At 39.6% G+C, this 18,849-nt stretch overlaps 1 protein-coding gene across 4 annotated transcripts in view; it reads right to left on the reverse strand.

The window, feature by feature from the left end:
• Positions 1-18,849, reverse strand: part of FSHR (follicle stimulating hormone receptor) — a 175,333-nt gene that overhangs the window by 46,595 nt on the left and 109,889 nt on the right. For 2 of the 4 annotated variants that reach the window (XM_045053324.1, NM_001048014.1), the window contains 2 exon segments: positions 7,294-7,368; positions 4,788-4,862 (listed from right to left, as the gene is read on the reverse strand). In XM_045053324.1, the coding sequence (XP_044909259.1) occupies positions 4,788-4,862; positions 7,294-7,368 (150 nt within the window). 4 annotated transcript variants of the gene reach the window in all.

Genomic DNA, 18,849 nt, shown 5'->3' on the forward strand with positions numbered 1-18,849 from the left:
AGAGAAGTTAAGCCATTACCTAAGGTCACATAACTAAGGAGAGCAGGAGCCAAGACCTGAGTCTAGACAGGTGGCACTGGTATCTATGTGCTTCTGCATTACTGTGTGATGCTTCCTGTGTCCCTGGCCACTGTCCTTTGAGATGCCCAACATATGGTTCAACTTTTATAATCAGAGAAGCTACTTTCATTACCCTTACTAAATGAAATGAGGGAGGAATACAGAATAGAGAGGAGACTTGGGGGAGGGATAGCTAGGGTGAGTCCCAGTGAAGGCTCTCCTGGAATTACCTGGCTGGAGAAAGCAGATGGTGTGGGTGTTGTTAATAGGCATCCTAAGGAGGGTCTAACAAGCCTGCATGTGACTAGAAGATGGTTGTCAATTGGGGAGGGGTCCCACTCAGCTGTGCGAAGGGTTTGCTCAGATGAAATTAGGGTTTATTGAGTAGTAAAGAGCAACATCCAGCTGCCTGAGAATTTCATTGACAGGATGCAAAAGGCAGGAGAATATTGTGTAAACCTTATTTACAGATCAATAGATAATCTTTCATACACAAAAGGTCAGCTCCAGGAAGGCAGAGCAGTAAAAAAAGAAATATTGCCTGCAAATACAATATTGACTTTAAAAATGCACCCAGATGAATCCTTTGATGTATATTCTTCTAGTTAAAGTACATTTCTTTATTCATGAGGTGTTTTTTTTCCTAACCACTTCAGGTTTCTCAGTGAAGTATGAAGACAGTGATGAAGAACACTGATTTCTAGTTGTCTTGAATTCTGTGCCATCAAATGATCAGCATGAAATGGAATCAATGCTGAAAATTTCAAAACAACATTCCTGTGTGTGTGTTTGTGTGTGTGTGTGTGTGTGTGTGTGTGTGTGTGTGTGTGTTTGTGAATTAGGATGCTCAAGTCAAATAGAAACTCACCCCTAACCCCTTGTAATTTCCTGCTTTGGTGGCTGTGATGATGATAAACATTTATCCTGGCTTCAGGAAATAAACAACTATTCAATCCTACTGGTTCCCTCTGGATTCCTTCATTCATTTTGTATTTCTTCTTTGCCTTTAAGCAAGTAGTTCATCATCCCAAAGAATATCTGAAATCATTGCCATCCACCTATACCTGACTGCTGGATTGTGAGGCCATTTATGACTGCTGCTCAGACACAAGTAAGCATGGGAGAAGGAAGCCTAACTGGGCTTTGTTTCCCTGATAGAATCTTTCGGATTAGGCGTCCAACTAACTTAGATACCTTATCAGTATGGGAAATTTTTCAAAGGGCCACAGTCTGAGCCCTGAATAGAAATATTGCTGGTAGAAAGTGCCTTTGGGGTGGTTGCTCCAATCTCTGGGTCATTGTGTGCCACATCTGAAGGAAGGATGCACAGCTGGGAAAAGTCCACCCTCGTCAATAAGTTAAAAGGCTTAAGATGGACAACTCTTCCTCTTAACTTCCTGATGGAGAAAGGCATGGCAGTGGCTGTGAAAGAATTTTCTATGCTGTAGAATTATATAAATACATTTTCCAGAGTAACCAAGGAGGATCCTTTGACAATGACACAATTACTTCCAACTGCTTACAAGTTCTTTTCTTGCTGCACTGAGAAATCAGGTTTCAAATGCTGAGAACAATAACCTCCTCTTATGAAAGGATGTGGCTGGAATCGGCCACCTACAGCTTTGTCTAGACTTGATGGGGAACCAGAGGGACAGGGGACTACTCAACCCCTCAAAGGGAGAAAAGGATCCAGAGGGGAGGCTGGATTTCATGACTGATGGTATAGATTTTAGCCTCTTTCAGAGTCAAAGACATAGCTTGGCCCCTCTATTTGGCCAAAGTTTCCATTCCTCCCACCTGGGGCTATGCCTTCCATGCTCACATCCTCCCAAGTTCCTCCCCAGCTCTTACCCCCTAGAAGGAGGACTGAGGGTCCTTATTCATAAGAGTGAATGGCAGTGACTACCAGGTGTGGGCCAGTATTGGGTCTAATTCTGGATATCTTGATTTCAAACTTTGCAATGATTCCTCATCCCTTATTTACTTGCTCCCAGCCCACCATTCTGGCTATTGTTCATGCTGTTACTATCAAGGGCTCTAGAATATGTATGTGAGGGGGTTGTTTTCTTTTTGGATCTATCTTCTGCCGGAATGCTTTTCATTACATGCATGTGAATGGCAGTTCCCCTGTGGATTCATTTGCATGTCCTAAGGTGATTATATTTTGTTATTGAAGGCTCTGTGGCCCCCACATCCCACTTGGACTTTTCTAAGAGAAAAGGGAGAGAAAGAGGGAAGAAGGTAGTTGGGAGGGAAAGAAGAATAGAGGAAGGAATGAAAGAAGTCAGTTGGGTAACAGGTGCTAATAATTTTGTACAGTTGTTTATAGTTTATATACTGAGAAACAATTTGTAAAATGTTTTTGGCAGGCATCATCTTATTTTTCACAAGCACCCTATTTACAGATATGGAAACTGAGGCTTAGAGAAGGTAATTGGGTATCTAGCTAATAAATAACAATATCCCACCTGTAATCCAGTCCTTCTGCCATCATACATAGTTTTCTTTTCTATACTGCTTCATGAAATGTAAAGGCATTTCCTAAACTTGTTTTTTTGAACTTAAGACAAACACTGTAAGAGCTGAAGGTCTTGGTGGCCACCATAACTCTATTCAGTCCTTACTGGACTTTTCTTGAGGGTGGACTGGTAGACTTTGGTTGGCTAGAAATAATCATCCTACAAAGTACTCAGTACATATATTAATATTTTTGAGCACTTCATGGTTTATGTAATATTTTCCTATATAAATCTCACTTGAGGGTCCTATAAGCCAAGTGGGTCTCGGAAGTCCAGCAAATGACCCAAAAGTAAATGATGGGATGAGGATGAAGTCTTAGTTTTTTTTCCTTTAATGCTCATGCCTTCTATTACTCCATATTTCCTCCACTGTTATGTGCCTAGTCTGCTAATCTGCAGACAGTATAGTAAAGTCCATTTAGGGATCCAACACACCCAAGTCGGAAAATAGAAGAGGTCATAACCCTGACCTCTGAGCATGATGGGCTCTATTTGGGGGGCACAGTGTAAAATGAAAATTCAGGGCCCTTTGTTAAAAAAAAAGTATAAGCATTTCAAGACTGTGGAAGCAGGAAATTAAACCTAGTGTGAGGCTCTCTGAATGTGGGGTGCTTTTGAGCATGGAACCCTGTGTGACTGTATGGGCAGCATGCCAATGAAGCTAGTCCTGCCTCTGACATTAACTCAGGAGTGGATGACCTTAACTCTTTCTCAGATCCTTCCTGGAGCTTCTATCAGGGAGGGGAAGTTACATGTCATCTAGACTCTGTTCTGTTAAACCTTTTATTCTTGTAGAGATGAGGCACACAAAGGCCCAGTGTTGCTCATTGAACCTACCAACTCCAGTTCTCAGGGATCAAAACTTAAGGACAAAGTATCACTAACAAGTAATGTTGATGTGAGCATTTACTGTGTGACAGGCACTGTATAAAACTTTTTTACATCCTTTAAATTGTTTGCAAAGATGGCCTCAATTCTCTATCCTTACTTGGATCAACACATCTTATATTGTGACTGTGAAGCTTTTCCCATGAAAAAATGGAGTGCATTTCTCTATGTCTTGAATCAGAGCTGGCCGCATGAGTTGGTCTGGCTAATAAAATGCTTCAGAATAGATGGCATACTAGTTCAGGGGGTAGGTCTCAAGAGGCTTGCAAGCTTGAGCTCTTTCTGTTGGAACCCCAGGACTGCCATTAGAGCAAGCTTATGTTAGGCTACTGGAAATGAGCTCCACTTGGTGTTGTCATCTCAACTGAGACCATCTAGGGCAGCCTGCCCCCAGTTGACCTGCCACCTAACTGTAATTGCTTAACCGAGCTTAGCTGAGGTCAAACAGTCCAGGTCAGGAGAACCATTCCACAGATAAACTCACAGACAGGTGAGAGATGATAGCTGTTGCTTTAAAACTGTGTGTGTGGGGGGAGGGGCTTAGGTAGTTATGCATTATTGGCATAATATGCATTATTGGCATAATAATGCCAATAGGTAACAAATACATATTATTACCATTGTTATTTCCATTCTTGTGGTAGGGAAATAAGGAAATGAGCAAATAAGCATCAAGACATTAGGTTGTAGCCTGTGACCAGTGGCTAGTAAATGGGCTTGCTGTGACTTCTAGCCCAAGTCCTTATTGGTTACTTTGTGGGGTCCTTTCATAGCACTCTGGGCTCTGTCAAGCACTCAGCTATTTGGAAAGGTATTTGAATGGAAGAAGCAGTGATTTTGCTGATGGGGCTCAGACACCAGGAATCTCTCTGCTGGTAAAATACCATGTCTATTACTAACTAAAACTTAAAAAATAAAACACTGTAAGTTATCAAAGAAAAAATGCATATATGCAGAACAAAAGGGATGATGTCTTTGAGGTTAAGGTAACAAGCTAAATGCTAGCACAAATTTTGGCTGTATCTTATTAATAACACTAAATTATGACTGAGTTATGCAAGAGGTCCATGTAAAATTACATTGCAAATGGAATTCTTTATGTTTGTTTTTGTAAATGAAAACAAAAATGCAGTTATATTAGTGGAACTCACATATTAAAGTAAAATAAAATCTACCAGCAAGTGTCTCCCCTCCATGTCTAGGTAACCCCACATCTTTTATAAAAAGCAGTTGCCCCCCAGAGTAACAAGTAGACATTGTGCTAAACCAGGAATACACAATTCGTTTACAGTGGCTGCACCAGAATATAAGAGTTCTTACAAATATCGGAGGTTGGGAAGGTTCTGGAAGGCATCAGTGTCGATGTATAGCAGGTTGTTGGCCTTTTCAATTCTACTGTAAAACAGAAAAGAATATATACATGAGCTCAACTGTAAGGAATGCTGTAGTATTTTTCACATTATGCAAAGAGTATATCACTTATTCACTCACCCATCCATCCATCCATCCATCATTTCAACAAAAAAGTTTAGAACACATGCAGTGTTTTCACTGTGCTAAGTTGTTGAAACTAAATATTAACCCATTTTGCTTTCATCACTAATGTCCTCTTGGGACATTAAACATAGCCAAACAAAACACTTTCTGAGTTTGTCCTTTTCACCCAGCACACTGTGTCTTTAACCAGTAAGTGTCTCTCAGGGTCTAAGGAGGCTAAGAAGGCAGGGATGAGACTGACCTGGGAAATGGAGATTTTGTATGATTTGGAGACAAGAGAGTAGGGGATAGAAAACAAAAGAAGGTGAAAAGAAGATGGCAGGAAGCAAAAGGGTGAAGCAAAAGGAGATTGGAGAAAGAGTAAAGAGGCAAAGGAAAGCAAAGATCAAGTGAAAAGCAGTGGACATCTGATTTTAATTATGCAATTGTAGCAGGAAGTAGTTGGGAATGTGCTGCTGATTCCCTTCATGCTGTAGACTGAGGCTGCTCTCACAGCTCATGAGAAGTGGTGACTTTTGCCCTTGTTGTCTTTAGCTGTGTCCTGATCAATAGTCTGGAGGTGAATGTGTTCACATTTGGATTCCAACAGAGAGAGGCTGACCTTTCCTCATCTTGCTGGATCAATGTATATTTACAGATATGCTCTGTGTTAATTACTTCCTCCCTGTTTCATTAGCTTTTATGTTGCAGTAACCTGTAGCTACCCAGATCCAAGTACCAGGTAATTAATTAAGTATAGTCAGTGCTACATGGGGGTGAGCACCTCTCCATGCAGGGAAGAGATGAAAGAGCTGTTCCATTAGCTCTACTGCCTGTTGAACTGCAGAAAGGGATGCCTGCTTAACCCTGCCCAGAGGGCTGATTGCTCTTTGGTTCATTTCTTTGACATTTCCTGTGGGTTCTGAGACCCTGGTGAAACTCTCTTTTTCCAACTAGGGTAAGGAGAGACCAAGCAGAGAAGAAAAGAAGGAACAGGAGGGCAATGGGGGAAAGTGAGGAAAGGCATCAGTTTCAGAGGCTTAACAGCAATGAGGAAGAATGCAGGTGGGAGGCAGAGTGGGTGGAAGGAAGGAAAAGGGAGAGGGTAGTCTGCCAGTATGGACAGACTATCATTTCTAAATGTGTGTGTGTGTGTGTGTGTGTGTGTGTGTGTGTGTATGAATTATATGGATGTATAAATGTATATATATATGTATATATGCTTGGCAAATGATAAGAAATTTTTTAAAAATATAAGAGTTGGTATTTATGTTTAAGTCCTTATCCTGCTGTGGATTTGGCTGGGTGACTTTAGATAAGCCTTGCAACTTTCATTCTTGTCTGTAATATTAGGAAAGTGGTTCATTCACTTTCTTAACTATGTTGCATGGGATTTTTGTGAGGTGTTCATAAATGCCCCACAGAAGAAACCTTACCAGCGATACTGGTTGAGAAACCCTTAATAAAATGCCTCCCTGGATATTCCAAGTGTATATTCACACATGATAGGTTCTGAGTTTTCCTATAGTAAGTGAGCCTAACATTTGCCCAATGTTTCCTAATATAACTTGACCATAAAGTCGTTTACCTTTTTAAAAAACACTTTGTACTTTGGAAAATTTGGGACCAGATAGTGTCTAGTCTTTTCTGGCTTTGACATTTTATGATTCTGTGAATTAATTTATGGTGGTTATAGGCTGGTATGAAACAGAAATATATCTGTATGAATATTGACAGGTGTGTAAAACCAGAATGTTAAAAAAAGAAAGTAAATTTGGTTGTAATAAAGGTACCAAGTATCATTATGACATATTTACTCTATGTCAGTTGATGTTGGATCTAATTTATATTTATCACCTTTGTTCATCACAGTGATCCTGTGGCATGCACTTTTACTCTCATTTTGCAGTTAAGGAAAACTAAGTGTTAGAATGCTTTTGTTTCTTGGTAGGTTTCATGGTGAGTGTATGGCATAGACTAGTATTCAAGTGAGGAGTGCCTATCTTTACATCATGTGGGATTTATTTTGGACTTTGACTCTGGAATAATTTTAAAAGAAACGATGAGATAGAGACCCCTTCAGTCACAGCACAAGGTTATTGGGTCTACTGTTGGAAAAAAAAAAAAAAACCTCTTGGAGGGAGACAGCAGGACAAGATTATTTTCTTGGTTGGTACTTGGATCACCAGGCAGAGAGACACAGAATGGTGCCCTTTGGGCTGTCTTTGACATCTTAAAATGAAATTCTAGGGATCAGAGGATAGAGCAGAGTTAGGACCTTCCAGGGATATACACAAAATTTACAGCTATTGCCAATGGTGATGAGCAAACCCCACAGGATCTTGCTTACATTTCATGTAATTTGGACAGGTTGAAGAACACATTTGCCTCTATTACTTCCAAGACATCATTCTGTGAGATCTCTCTGCAAAAAAAAAATACATTTGATATAAAAATATGATTTTAATTTTTTACAAATGAAATGTAAGTCAGCATAGAGCCGCTTGTCTGCAATGATTCATGAGACACACAAAACCCTATTCCTGTCCTCAAAGAAGCCAGGTGTAATAATCAGACAAATCTAAAATAGGAGATGCTAATATTTGGAGAACAATGAGAGAATAAGCCCAAGGTGATGGCTCAGTTAGTTTAGAGGTTATTCAGTCTTGGATGTAGCAACTGAGGTCCAGAAAGGGAAAGAAAATTGATTAAAGATATTTAGGGAATATACAGGATGAGAACAAACTCTGAGTTCCTTAGACCTTACAGGGGTCAGCAAGTGTTTTCTACAGGGCTAGATAGTAAATATTTTTTTGGCTTTATGAGTCATTTAATCTCGGTCACAACTACTCAATTGATAGTGCAATGCAAAAGTAGCCATAGATAATAAGTAAATGAATGAGCATGACTGTCTCCCAATAAAACTTTATTTATAAAAATAGATTGTGGGCTGGCTTTGGCACCGTGGGGCTATAGATCTTGCTCTAGACCATGGAGTCAAGTTCTTCTCTGTGCTAATCTAACATTGGGATATGAGAGCCTCAGTTCAGTCTCAAAGGCACGTGGCTTTAAATCCCTCTCTTCTCCATATCATTACCCAAGTAAGGGTCGTTACTCCAAGGTCTTTTGTTACCTAAAAGATCCAGAGAAGATCTTTCAGGTCTTAGGGTTTTTTTTTTTCTTTTTTTCTTTTTTTAATTTTTTTTTCAACGTTTATTTATTTTTGGGACAGAGAGAGACAGAGCATGAACGGGGGAGGAGCAGAGAGAGAGGGAGACACAGAATCGGAAACAGGCTCCAGGCTCTGAGCCATCAGCCCAGAGCCCGACGCGGGGCTCGAACTCCTGGACCGCGAGATCGTGACCTGGCTGAAGTCGGACGCTTAACCGACTGCGCCACCCAGGCGCCCCATTTTTTTTCTTGATGGAGTAATTTGAGGGCAGTAGAGAGTGAAGTCCACTATGCCAAAGCCCAGAGCTTGAGAAGATAGAAGGTGGCTTAATCACTTAATGTTTATAAAGTGGTTCACAGATGAAACGTGCTATTATTAGGCCTTCAGAGGAAGGCTCATGCAGTTTTAATGCAGCAGCTGAGAGTGTCTCAGGAAATCTCATAGGCAGCATGCATTCAAATTGGCTGAGGCAGAAGCACTGTCTGCTGGCCCAGGATTTAGCTGAAGAGCTCTAGAAAGGCTCTTGATCAGGCAAAACCTGGAAGACCGAGCAGGGAGAAAGTCTTACAGGACAGGTGTGATTGTGAACAGTAGCCATCTCAGTGAGGGGAGCTGGTGACATCTGGAGCTTGTCAACTCAGTGGTGGTGGGTCACGTTTCACAAGCCCCTGTGAGTAAGGAGACATTTTGTGGGAGAAAAATAGCCTTCTTATTCTATGATAGCATCTTTGATGATTCACTTGGTAAACTTAAGTATTCACAATTTTTACAGTTGAACATAGATAAAGGTGGTGTGTGTGTGTGTGTGTGTGTGTGTGTGTGTGTGTGTGTGTGTGTAATAGAACATGTTGGCTATTGGCGGTTTATTTTGTTCCTCTGTCCTGCAAGTGGAAGGAGTTCTGGGAGGTACAGGAATGAAGAGGAGTAGGAAAGGGGTGGTAAACCTGGAAAAAGATGTTAATTTGAACATTTAAGGGAGTTGAGTGAAAGAGTTGCACTGGGAAAGGGTAAGTCATGGAGGAAGAACTAGATAAATCCAAATGGGGCCATATCTTCCAAAAATGATTTGCAGGTTCACTTACTGCTTCCAGTAGATTTGGTTGACCACACATGATAATATCTCAGCCTGATATTGCCTAGAAGGTAGATATTTCTCCTTGTCTGAATTCATGTGCTGAGAGTTCCCTTATTTGGATTTTCTCCCTCCCTTCCATCTGTCCGTCCCTCAAAGAGAACTAAAAACTGTTAGAATGAGCAAACCAAACAGCATTTCTAAATTATTTCAGAAGGTATTTCATATTTTATAGCCTTCACTTCAAAGACAGGAGAGGGTGTGGGTTGGAGAGGGGCAGGGAGAGCCTTTGGCTGGATGAGGGTTGGGGGAAGGTGAACAGTATGCAGCAGTGGAAAAATACATCACTGAGAAATTCAGGGATCTTGTTCCAGTCCAGCCTAGTTCTGTCTCTAGTTATTTTTATTATAATTTATACGGTATCTTTATCAGCTACTCTATATACATTCTCTCTAATCCTTTTGACACACCTGTAAAGTACATTGACCTCCATGTTAATAAACAGCCCCACTAATATGCAGGTATGCTAGGCTACCTCTGACTGATTGCAGGGCTACAACACTTTTTTTTTAGGGTTTATTTACTGACTGAGAGAGAGAACAGAGGAGGGGCAGAGAGAGAGAGGGAGAGAGAGAGAGAGAGAGAGAATCCCAAGCAGGCCCCAGGTTGTGAGCACAGAGCCTGACATGGGGCTTGATCTCAGCATGGTGAGATCATGGCCTGAGCCAAAACCAAGAGTGGACTGCTTAACCAACTGAGCCACCCTGGAACACTTTGTTTTACACATTTTGCCTCCCAGGCCACTCTAAGCCCAGGATTTCCATTCCTGTGTATTTACTCTAGGTAAATAAAAATGTATGCCTTCCCAAAGGTATTTTATACATTTTATTTGTAATAGCCCCAAACTGGGAACAACCCAATGGATGAACTATGGAATATCCATGTGATGAAATATTGCTCACTAATAAAATGGAACAAACTGTGGCTACAACATGGTTGAATCTTTAAACAATTATGCTGAATAAAAGAATGCATACTGTATAATTCTATTTGTATGAGGCTCTAAAACAGGCAAAACTAATCTATAGTGGCAGAAATTGGAGTAATTGTCACTTGGGGCCTGGGAAGGAGATTGCTGACAGGGTAGAGGCAAGGGGAAACTTCCTGGGAAGTTATGGAAATGTCCTATTCAAGATTGGGGAAGTAGTAACATGAGTGTATATACTTATCTAACTTGTTAAACTTTAAAATTAAAACAGGTGCATCTATTTTATTGTGTATAAACATACATTAATAAAGTTATTTGAAAAATGACTTCCATGCAAAGGAAGGGGAGTAAACTGTTTTTGAGAACTCTGAATTAAATGAACTAATAGAAGAGTCTTGTCCTGTTTGCCCAGAAGGTGGTGTTCAAATCCTAGTTCTTCCCTGGTGATTCTAAGTAAGGATCTTTTCCGTCTTGGCCATCCCGGCCTCCTATCTGTAAAAGGAAGAGTTGGACTATATCAGAGTTTCTCAACTCTGGCCACATGGTAGAATCTTTTGGTGGACCAGAGTCTGAGTCCACCCTAGAAAGCTGGATTTATTTAATCTGGGGTGGGACTATGGCATTGTGTGTGTGTGTGTGTGTGTGTGTGTGTGTGTGTGTGTGTCTGGTTTTTTCTTTTTCTTTTCCTTTTAATTCTCCAAGCAATGGTGATTCTCTTATGCATGAAAGATGGAGAATTGCTGGACTAGATGATCATTAAGGTCTCCTTTAGATCTGTGAATTTTGTCTTAGACTGCTTCAGGAGCAAGTAGGACCAATTTTCCCTTGGCTACTGAGACAATAAATTAGAAAAGTAAGGTTCTTGGGGCACGAGATAATGAGAGATAATGAGGCAAAATAGTAGCAAGATAAACCAGAGATAGAACATGGAAGCAGGAATAAAACAGAGAAGGCAGCAGGTAGTTTTTCATAAGTAAGAAAATTTAAACAAAAACTCACAACATTTCAGATGTTAAATGTGTAGCAAGAGCTGCTGTGGAAAATATATAATGAACATTTATTTACTATTGATAATTGACAGTATTTTTTATTATGCATAGCCTCCCTTCATTTTTAATGTACCTATGTAAAGTAGAGTGAAAACAGCCAATGGTATCTCCAGTGAGGTTTAACAAAACTTGCCTGGCTTGGCTAAGATAATACACAATTGTGAGGATCATTAAACTTGTCTTTGAAGGGAGGATGTGTAATCTTTACATCCAAAGAACTTATATAATTAAGAAACCATTCTTTGTCTCAGTAGATGCAGTTAAGAATTTTCTTTGCAATTGTGACAAATCATTGCAGTTGGCACAGTTCCAGATACAGCATTTTCTTAGGGGCAACAGGTAAAGGTTTTGTGAAGACGGGAGCTCTAAGAATGTGATAGATTAGCTGTTCTCAAAGTGTGGTCTCATGGTCTGTATGGTCAAAACTATTTTCATAATAATTCTAAAATAAAAATTTTTCCACTTTCACTCTTTGAGGACACAGTGGAGTCCAGGGGTTACCCAATGTGTATTATGGCAACCACTATAATGCAGAAGCAGATATGAGACTCCATCTGTCTTCTGTTAAGCCAGATGTTAAAAATGTTTGCAAATATGTAAGACCATGGTACTCTACTCACTAATATTTGTTTGAAAAGATGGTTGTTTTGTATAACAACGATTATTTATGTTAACATGTAGGAATTTATTATTGTTTTAGAATGGACTGTCAAATAAAATGTTTCCCAGTTTTAACTTCTAGTATGGTAAATATTGGTAGCTATAACCCACATAAACAAAATCTATTTGCTGTCTTTAAAAACTGTTAAGAGTTTAAAGAGATTCTGGGATCAAAAAGTTTAGGATATGTTCAGTGCAGACATTGAATGCAGGCCTTTTTGGGTGAGAGATCCTGAGACCCTGTGGAAAGCTTACTTCCCGAGATGAGGCTCCACTCATCTTCTAGGATAGTGCATCTCAGTTGTTCATGCACATAAGAATTATCTGGGGATCTTGTGCAAATGCTTCTCCATGGAAAGACCTTGAGTGGGGCCTGAGCCTCTAATTTCTAATACCTCCAGTATTAGGGGGTGGTTCTGGTTTTGACTGCTAGACTCTTTAGAAGAATGGTAGTAACACTCCAGCAGACCTTTCTCCACATCACACAAGTGGTTGGATGTGAAAAGCTTGATAGAGGAGTTCAATTAAATCAGCTCAAGAGGAATGAGTCACTTGATTTCCAAAACCCTGTATCTCCTTTGGAAAGCCTCCCTTTTCTCTCTCACTGAAGTTTTCCTACCTTCTAGTTCTCACAAGACTTTTTTGATTTCTCAGTTAAAGGAAATGTATTGTTTTGTCATTGCTTTCTTTTTTTTTTTTTGGTCGGGAGGTGTGGTCATTGTCTAATTCCCTGACTTGGCTTTGAATTTCTGATCCTATCTTATTCATCTGTCTCTAGCATCTAGTGGCAAGTTTGCATGTAATAGGGACTCAATAAATGTTAAAAGGATGGATGGGTAGATGGAGGAAAAATAGTCTTCAGGTCCGGAAATGGGCATCTGCAAATCTGTGAAGGAGATGACAATTGTCTTAAGTATTCTTTCACCCCTTTTCTGTAGGCAGCATGACCAAACTGGGTAAATGGCAACCAAGGCTAGCTGGTCTGTGAGTTAGGCTTTTGTCCCAGGGATTTTTACATTTAATACACATCATTTAAGGGACACATACATGTATTTAGTCTGCTGTACTAATAGCTTCTGGATGTCTTTAGCTCTAGCTAAAGGTATTTCCCAGCTCCTTCAGCAGAGCTCCAAGATGAAGTCCTTGAGTCAGCAAACACCCATAGAGGAGAAAACATGGGAGATGACTAGTATGACTCTATGGGGGTTGGAGAGGATGACTTTTAAGGTCTCTTCTGTGAGTGAAATTCCATGTTTCCTTAAAGGAAGGGGAGATGTGCTTACATGAGATACTGGGGGTTTTCAGGGCATTCTCTCTGGAGTGAATTTCCGAGCCACAAATTCTACTCCAGTATTACATTCTTCTGGTCAATGGAGTGGTTTTTATATGCAGGTACACTTGATGGAGGGGGTGGGGTGGGGTATTCAGTAGGAAGGACTTTAGGGACTGAATGAGCATGTAGAATTCAGCTAGGTCTAGCATAAAATTTCAAACTATTGTAGACAGGTATTAATTTGTCCACCATTTCACCTGATACTCATTTGCCAAATTCTGGGACTGTCTGATTCAGAGCAGAGTTGCTCTGGTTTTACAGGATAAGGAAGAACTAAAAACGGTCACCAAAAGTTATAAGTCTCACTAGAATGTCAATGGCATCTATTACATTCTGGTTACATCCCATAACAATAAATCAGATACCAATAGAGCCTCCTTTGCTGTTTTTTTTCCTCTCCCCAACATAGGAGATATTTTCCAGTTGGATCTTCCTCATCTTTTCCCTCCTCTCCTGACTTTTCACAGAGCATTTTCCTCTAATATATCCAAAGTACCCCTCCTTAACTAAGCACATTAGGGAACTCAATTGCACTAAAGTATTTTTAATATTCACCAAATCAAATTTCTTCTGTTTTTAATAACCTCAGACTAAATTCAGTTGACAGTTTTCTTTCCCTGAGTCCTTGTGGTCTAGGATTCATACATATATACTCTGTAATAGCCCTTACATACTGTGTTGGGTTTGCACTGGTTTGTCTCCTTCACTAGGCAAAGAGGACAATGACACTGCCTTTTATTTTAGTATTCCTGCTCCCAACCAAATGTTTGCTGAATGAATGAATTACCTTTTAAAGATTATAAAAGATTTTCTACCTTGGCTCTTGTGCAATAAAGCTGTGTTCTTGAAAACTTGGAGTAAACAGAGTATTTACAAATCAAATTGTGTATTAGCACAGGAAGGAAGCTTCTTGTTTAGCAAAACCTTGGAGTGAATATTTAAAGGAGTTAAGAATGAATTCAACAAATGTTCAACAGATTTTGATTAAGCAGCTTTTGTGTTTAAGGGACTAGGCTAGGTGCTGGGGATCTAAAAGATGAATAAAGTGGGTCCTGATTTAGAAATCATCTGTAAGTAAGTCTAGTATTCTAGGCTTTCTTTTAACTGAGTGCTATCTTTATTTGATGGGTTATATCTGTGTTGGTGGAAAAAAGAAAATGGATTGTTGGCATGTTGTATTTGAATATAGCTGCAGATGTATGAATAATATACTTTTATATATAGTACATACATTATACTTATCTATGAAGTAAATGTATATGGTTATACATAATAAAACATGCACACACATATACATATATATGTGTGTGTGTGTAAAAAAATATATTTTTTACACACACACACATAATGTTTTCTGTATTTATATCCTATGTCTACTCATCTACTCTCTATAGTCTTCTGGAACTGTGCTATATAATTAAAAAAAGTACAGAACAGGACAGGTGAAAATTCTAATGAAAATACATTTCAGAAAATTTCATAATGCTCTCCAAACACACAATTAAAGCTCTCGTTTAGAATTCCCTGAAGATCAGATCCAGAGACTACCATAGAGACCTGAGTTTGAATCCTGCCTCTATTTCTTACTAGTTGTATAACTACGGACAAGTTAAGGAGTCTCACTGAGCTTCAGTTCCCTTGTTTGTAAAATGGGAATAATAACTACCACACAGGACTGTTAAAGAGACTAATCAGATGGTATGTGTGAAAGCACAATGTTCATTACATGGTCAACTCCAGATATCACCATGCCTGCCAGACAGCCGGCTTGACAGCCTGCCTTCTTGGGGGAGTTTAGACATGAATTCCTCTGAAGGTGGGAAATAATAAGCTAGCCAGCCACTGTGCTGGAGAAAATGGTGCTAGCAAATGTCCTAGGAACAGTTCCCTTAACCCCATTTAAAGATTAGATTCTTAAAGCAGGCAATATGTAACATTACCCTAAACGCCACCCTGAGTTTTTTCCACAGTGAGACCCACCATCCTGGTCTATTGGCCATCAGAGGAGAATAGACAGTGCACAAAGGCATCCCAATAAGGATGCCTCTGTCACTGAAATCATAACCTGAAAATCCTATTGTTCCCTTTGGGAGAGGATCAATATAGAATGGGACTTGCAGTCAATGTGTGGTAAGGCCATTGCCAAAGGGTTCCTCTCCCCTTCCTTTCCTGAAATTTTGCATCTGCTTTTTTCTCCTGGGCAAGGTGAGTCTTTGCTAAAGATTCTCTAAGGATGTCCCCAAAATGAGACAAATAAAAAGAACCCTCTCCGTGACTTTATCTGAGACAATTGAATTCAGCTCACTTTCAAATACATCAGCAGCAAAGTATTGTATCCATTTTTAGTTTTGTCTTAATTTAAAATGTTGAATAATTATATTTTGGAGTAATGTATTTCCCTCACTTCCCTTAGCAGATGAGGAAAGGGACTAAAAATCACAGTCATAATAGCTAACATTTATTATGCACTTATTTGCCAATTTTTCTGTGCTTCACATTTATTAAATTGCTTATTCATCCCAACAAGAGGAAGAAGAAGCATACAGAGGTTCAGTAATTTCCCCACTACCATGGAGCCAGTAAATAAAGTTGACCTTGGATATGCTCATGGGGCCTCAAAAGGATGGCAGAAATCAGGTAGGCCATATTTACAGTGAGTTGGAAAATTATTTCCACTTCAGAGAATTCTGTTGTTTTAAAATCCAGGAGAGTAGAAATCCTTTTGGGAATGATATGCCTATAAAACAACTAAATACTACTCCATTCCTCCATGCTACATTGTAAGGCAATATATAAACGTGGAAATTCACCTTTCACAGATAAAGTCTCGAGCAGTGAATCATATAAGTACTTTTTTAGTACATTCTCTCTGTAAGTGTAGAGCGTGTAAGACAGTAAAAAAAAAAAAACAAACAAACAGCATCTCTGTCTCCCGAGAATTAATAATTTAGTTGGAGAGAATCAACATGCATGAGACGTTGGGAGTGCAAAGTCAATAGAAGTGGAGCGAAGTGTGGGAAGGATGCCCAAAATTAGAGCAATGAAGAGCAGAGTACAGAGTAGGGATTCAATACATTTTATTCTTTGTCCTCATATACCATATTTTCTCTCATGCCCTGTCAGTGTCAGCATCTCTGAAGCTCTGTCTTGGTATCCCTCGAGGTTTCCCTGTTATAACCTCTCTGTCGATACTTCACAGGTTATTGGGATATGTTTCTCTCTTAGACCAAAGTTCATGTCTGCAACTACCAAAGCCATATTATACTACATGTTCAGTATACACTTCTAGACTAGGCATCTAGTCTAGAACAAGTTTATTATTTTCTTCCCTCAACTGTCTTCTCTTCCCCAATTAATAATGCCAGCCAATACCTGTATCTGTCATCTCTATTGGTTCACTAGACCAACCCAAGCTTTAAATATTGGGGATACCTCTAACTCTTCTTCAACATTTAACAGATCCTAAGTCCTCTAATTTACTTTTTTCAGTGTTTCTTGCAAATGTTGTTTCATTTCCCACCATCATTATTGTAATTATGATTCTTTGCAATTTCAGGTATACCAGTAGTTATTAACAGTCATGTGATGACTAAGGAGTGGTTTGATGTGGGTTATGAGTCCTCTTTTTGCAAACAATTAAGTGTCCCAATGGCTTAAAAATTTTGGAGTAAATCCAAGGTTATGTATATAATGTTCAAGAAAATAAAAATGGAATGGCTTATGGAGACAAAGGTGGAGTAAAAAGTGATGCCCTAGGAGTTTATCTCTGCATGAATACAGGAGGATAGCTAGTACTTTTGCTTGGGAGCCATGAAGACTGTTGTTTGGAAAAGCCATTAGTATTGAGAAGATGATAAAAAGAGAATGGAGGAGAAAGAGCAAGAGGGAAATGGAAAGAGATTTCTAGAAGTAGAATGATATTAGAGCTAGAAGTTACAAAAAGTAGACAACTCTTTTATTCCTCTGTGTATACCTCTCAGAAATTGTTCAAATGGGAATTTAATTAAGTTCTAAGTGATAGAAGACTAGGGATTGTGAAGGTATAAGGAAGTGGAGACTGTGTGTAGAGAAGAAAGGGAAGGGATCACTTGGGTCACTTGGCTTAGCTGTAGTCCTCCAGCTTCAGCAGAAGCCAAAGAAAGGGATATGGGAAGGTAGGTGATACTTCTGACACACAAGCCATGATAAATTATCTGTAGGTTTGGGGCATGTGTAAGTTTGAGCTGTGTAACTCAAGGCTGCAGCAATAATAATGATGGTGAAATAATTAACCTTTATTACACACTTGTGTAGCAGGCATAGTGTTAAATACTCTACATGGGTATTCTCACTAATGACCTTTTTCAAAGGCTATGCTAACTTGTATTTATCTTAGTTCATGTACACGTATGAGAGGCAGTGTGGACCTGGGAGCCAGACAGGGCTGAGTTAAAAATATACCTTTATCATTGCCAGTTATGTGACCTTAGACAAGTCAACTAACCCCCATGAAACTTACTTAATCCAGTGGATATCATTATATCTACCTTTGGTTTTTTTTTATGAGAATTATGGATATAATACATGGCATGGAAGAGATTTCTAGCTGTCTACCAAAATCTGTTTTTCTTTTCTTATTTTTGGGTACATAGCTAGACTACATTTTCTGGCCATTTTGCTGTTTAGGTGTAGCCTTGTGAGGAGCAGTTTCCTTCCATGGGAATGTGAGCAGAAGTGATTTGTGCACCCTTAGGCCTGGCCCATAGCCCCTCATGTGTGTTCCTCTATGTTCTGACTTCTTTCCATCTGACCTGGCTGGAGATGCCCACAGAAAGCTTGGAAGCCATAATTAAAGATGGATGAGCTGCTGTTGTCCTGGCATCCTAAGTAAAGTGCTGAGGAACATTACCCGGGACTACTAGGTGAGAAATAAAGAACCTTGTTCTTAAAGTGCCTGACACTTTGGAATTTGTTCACTCTAATGCCTAAGACTCTAGAACCCTGCATGGTATCTAGTGTTTGCCCAACAAATGCTCTTTCCATCAGGTCAAGTAGGAGTTGTGCATCTACCACCTAGTGAAAATGGGTATATACAGTAAGTGTTTAAATTTCTGTTGGCTGTTGAATTAGGAGTCATGTAGGAGTGTTGGTTGGCCACACTGGAAAAAAATCCCCCTCAAAACTAAGTCTCTGACCTAATTTACCAGAGACCTCTCATCAACTTAATGATACAGTATTTACTGCCTGTGATGGAGTTGCTTGGCCTCTCACTGTGTGAGCAGGTGGCTGCTCCTTCCTTATGGTCCCTTGGCTTTTTATTTTATTTTTCAATTATGTCATGAAAGAAAACATACAGAAAAGTAGAAAGAAGAACTTTTTAAAAATGGGGACTACTAAATCCTTTAGCACACAGACCCTCAGAGGGTGTTCAGATTAAGAAATTTGAGCCTCCAACTCTCTAGACTCCAGCAATGTGGAGCTGCATGAGGCAAGGTCTCTTGAGTGGGTAAGATAAAGTCCTTCATCACTTTGGAAAATCACTGGAGTTCTTTGAGATCCATTTTCTTCAGTAAGATATTGCTAAGGCCCTCTGTACCTCAGTACATTTCATACTCAATTCTTTGTAGTTGGTTGGGCTATTGAAGATCACATG

This window comes from Felis catus, chromosome A3 (assembly GCF_018350175.1).
Source record: "Felis catus isolate Fca126 chromosome A3, F.catus_Fca126_mat1.0, whole genome shotgun sequence".
NCBI classification, from domain to species: Eukaryota; Metazoa; Chordata; class Mammalia; order Carnivora; family Felidae; genus Felis; species Felis catus.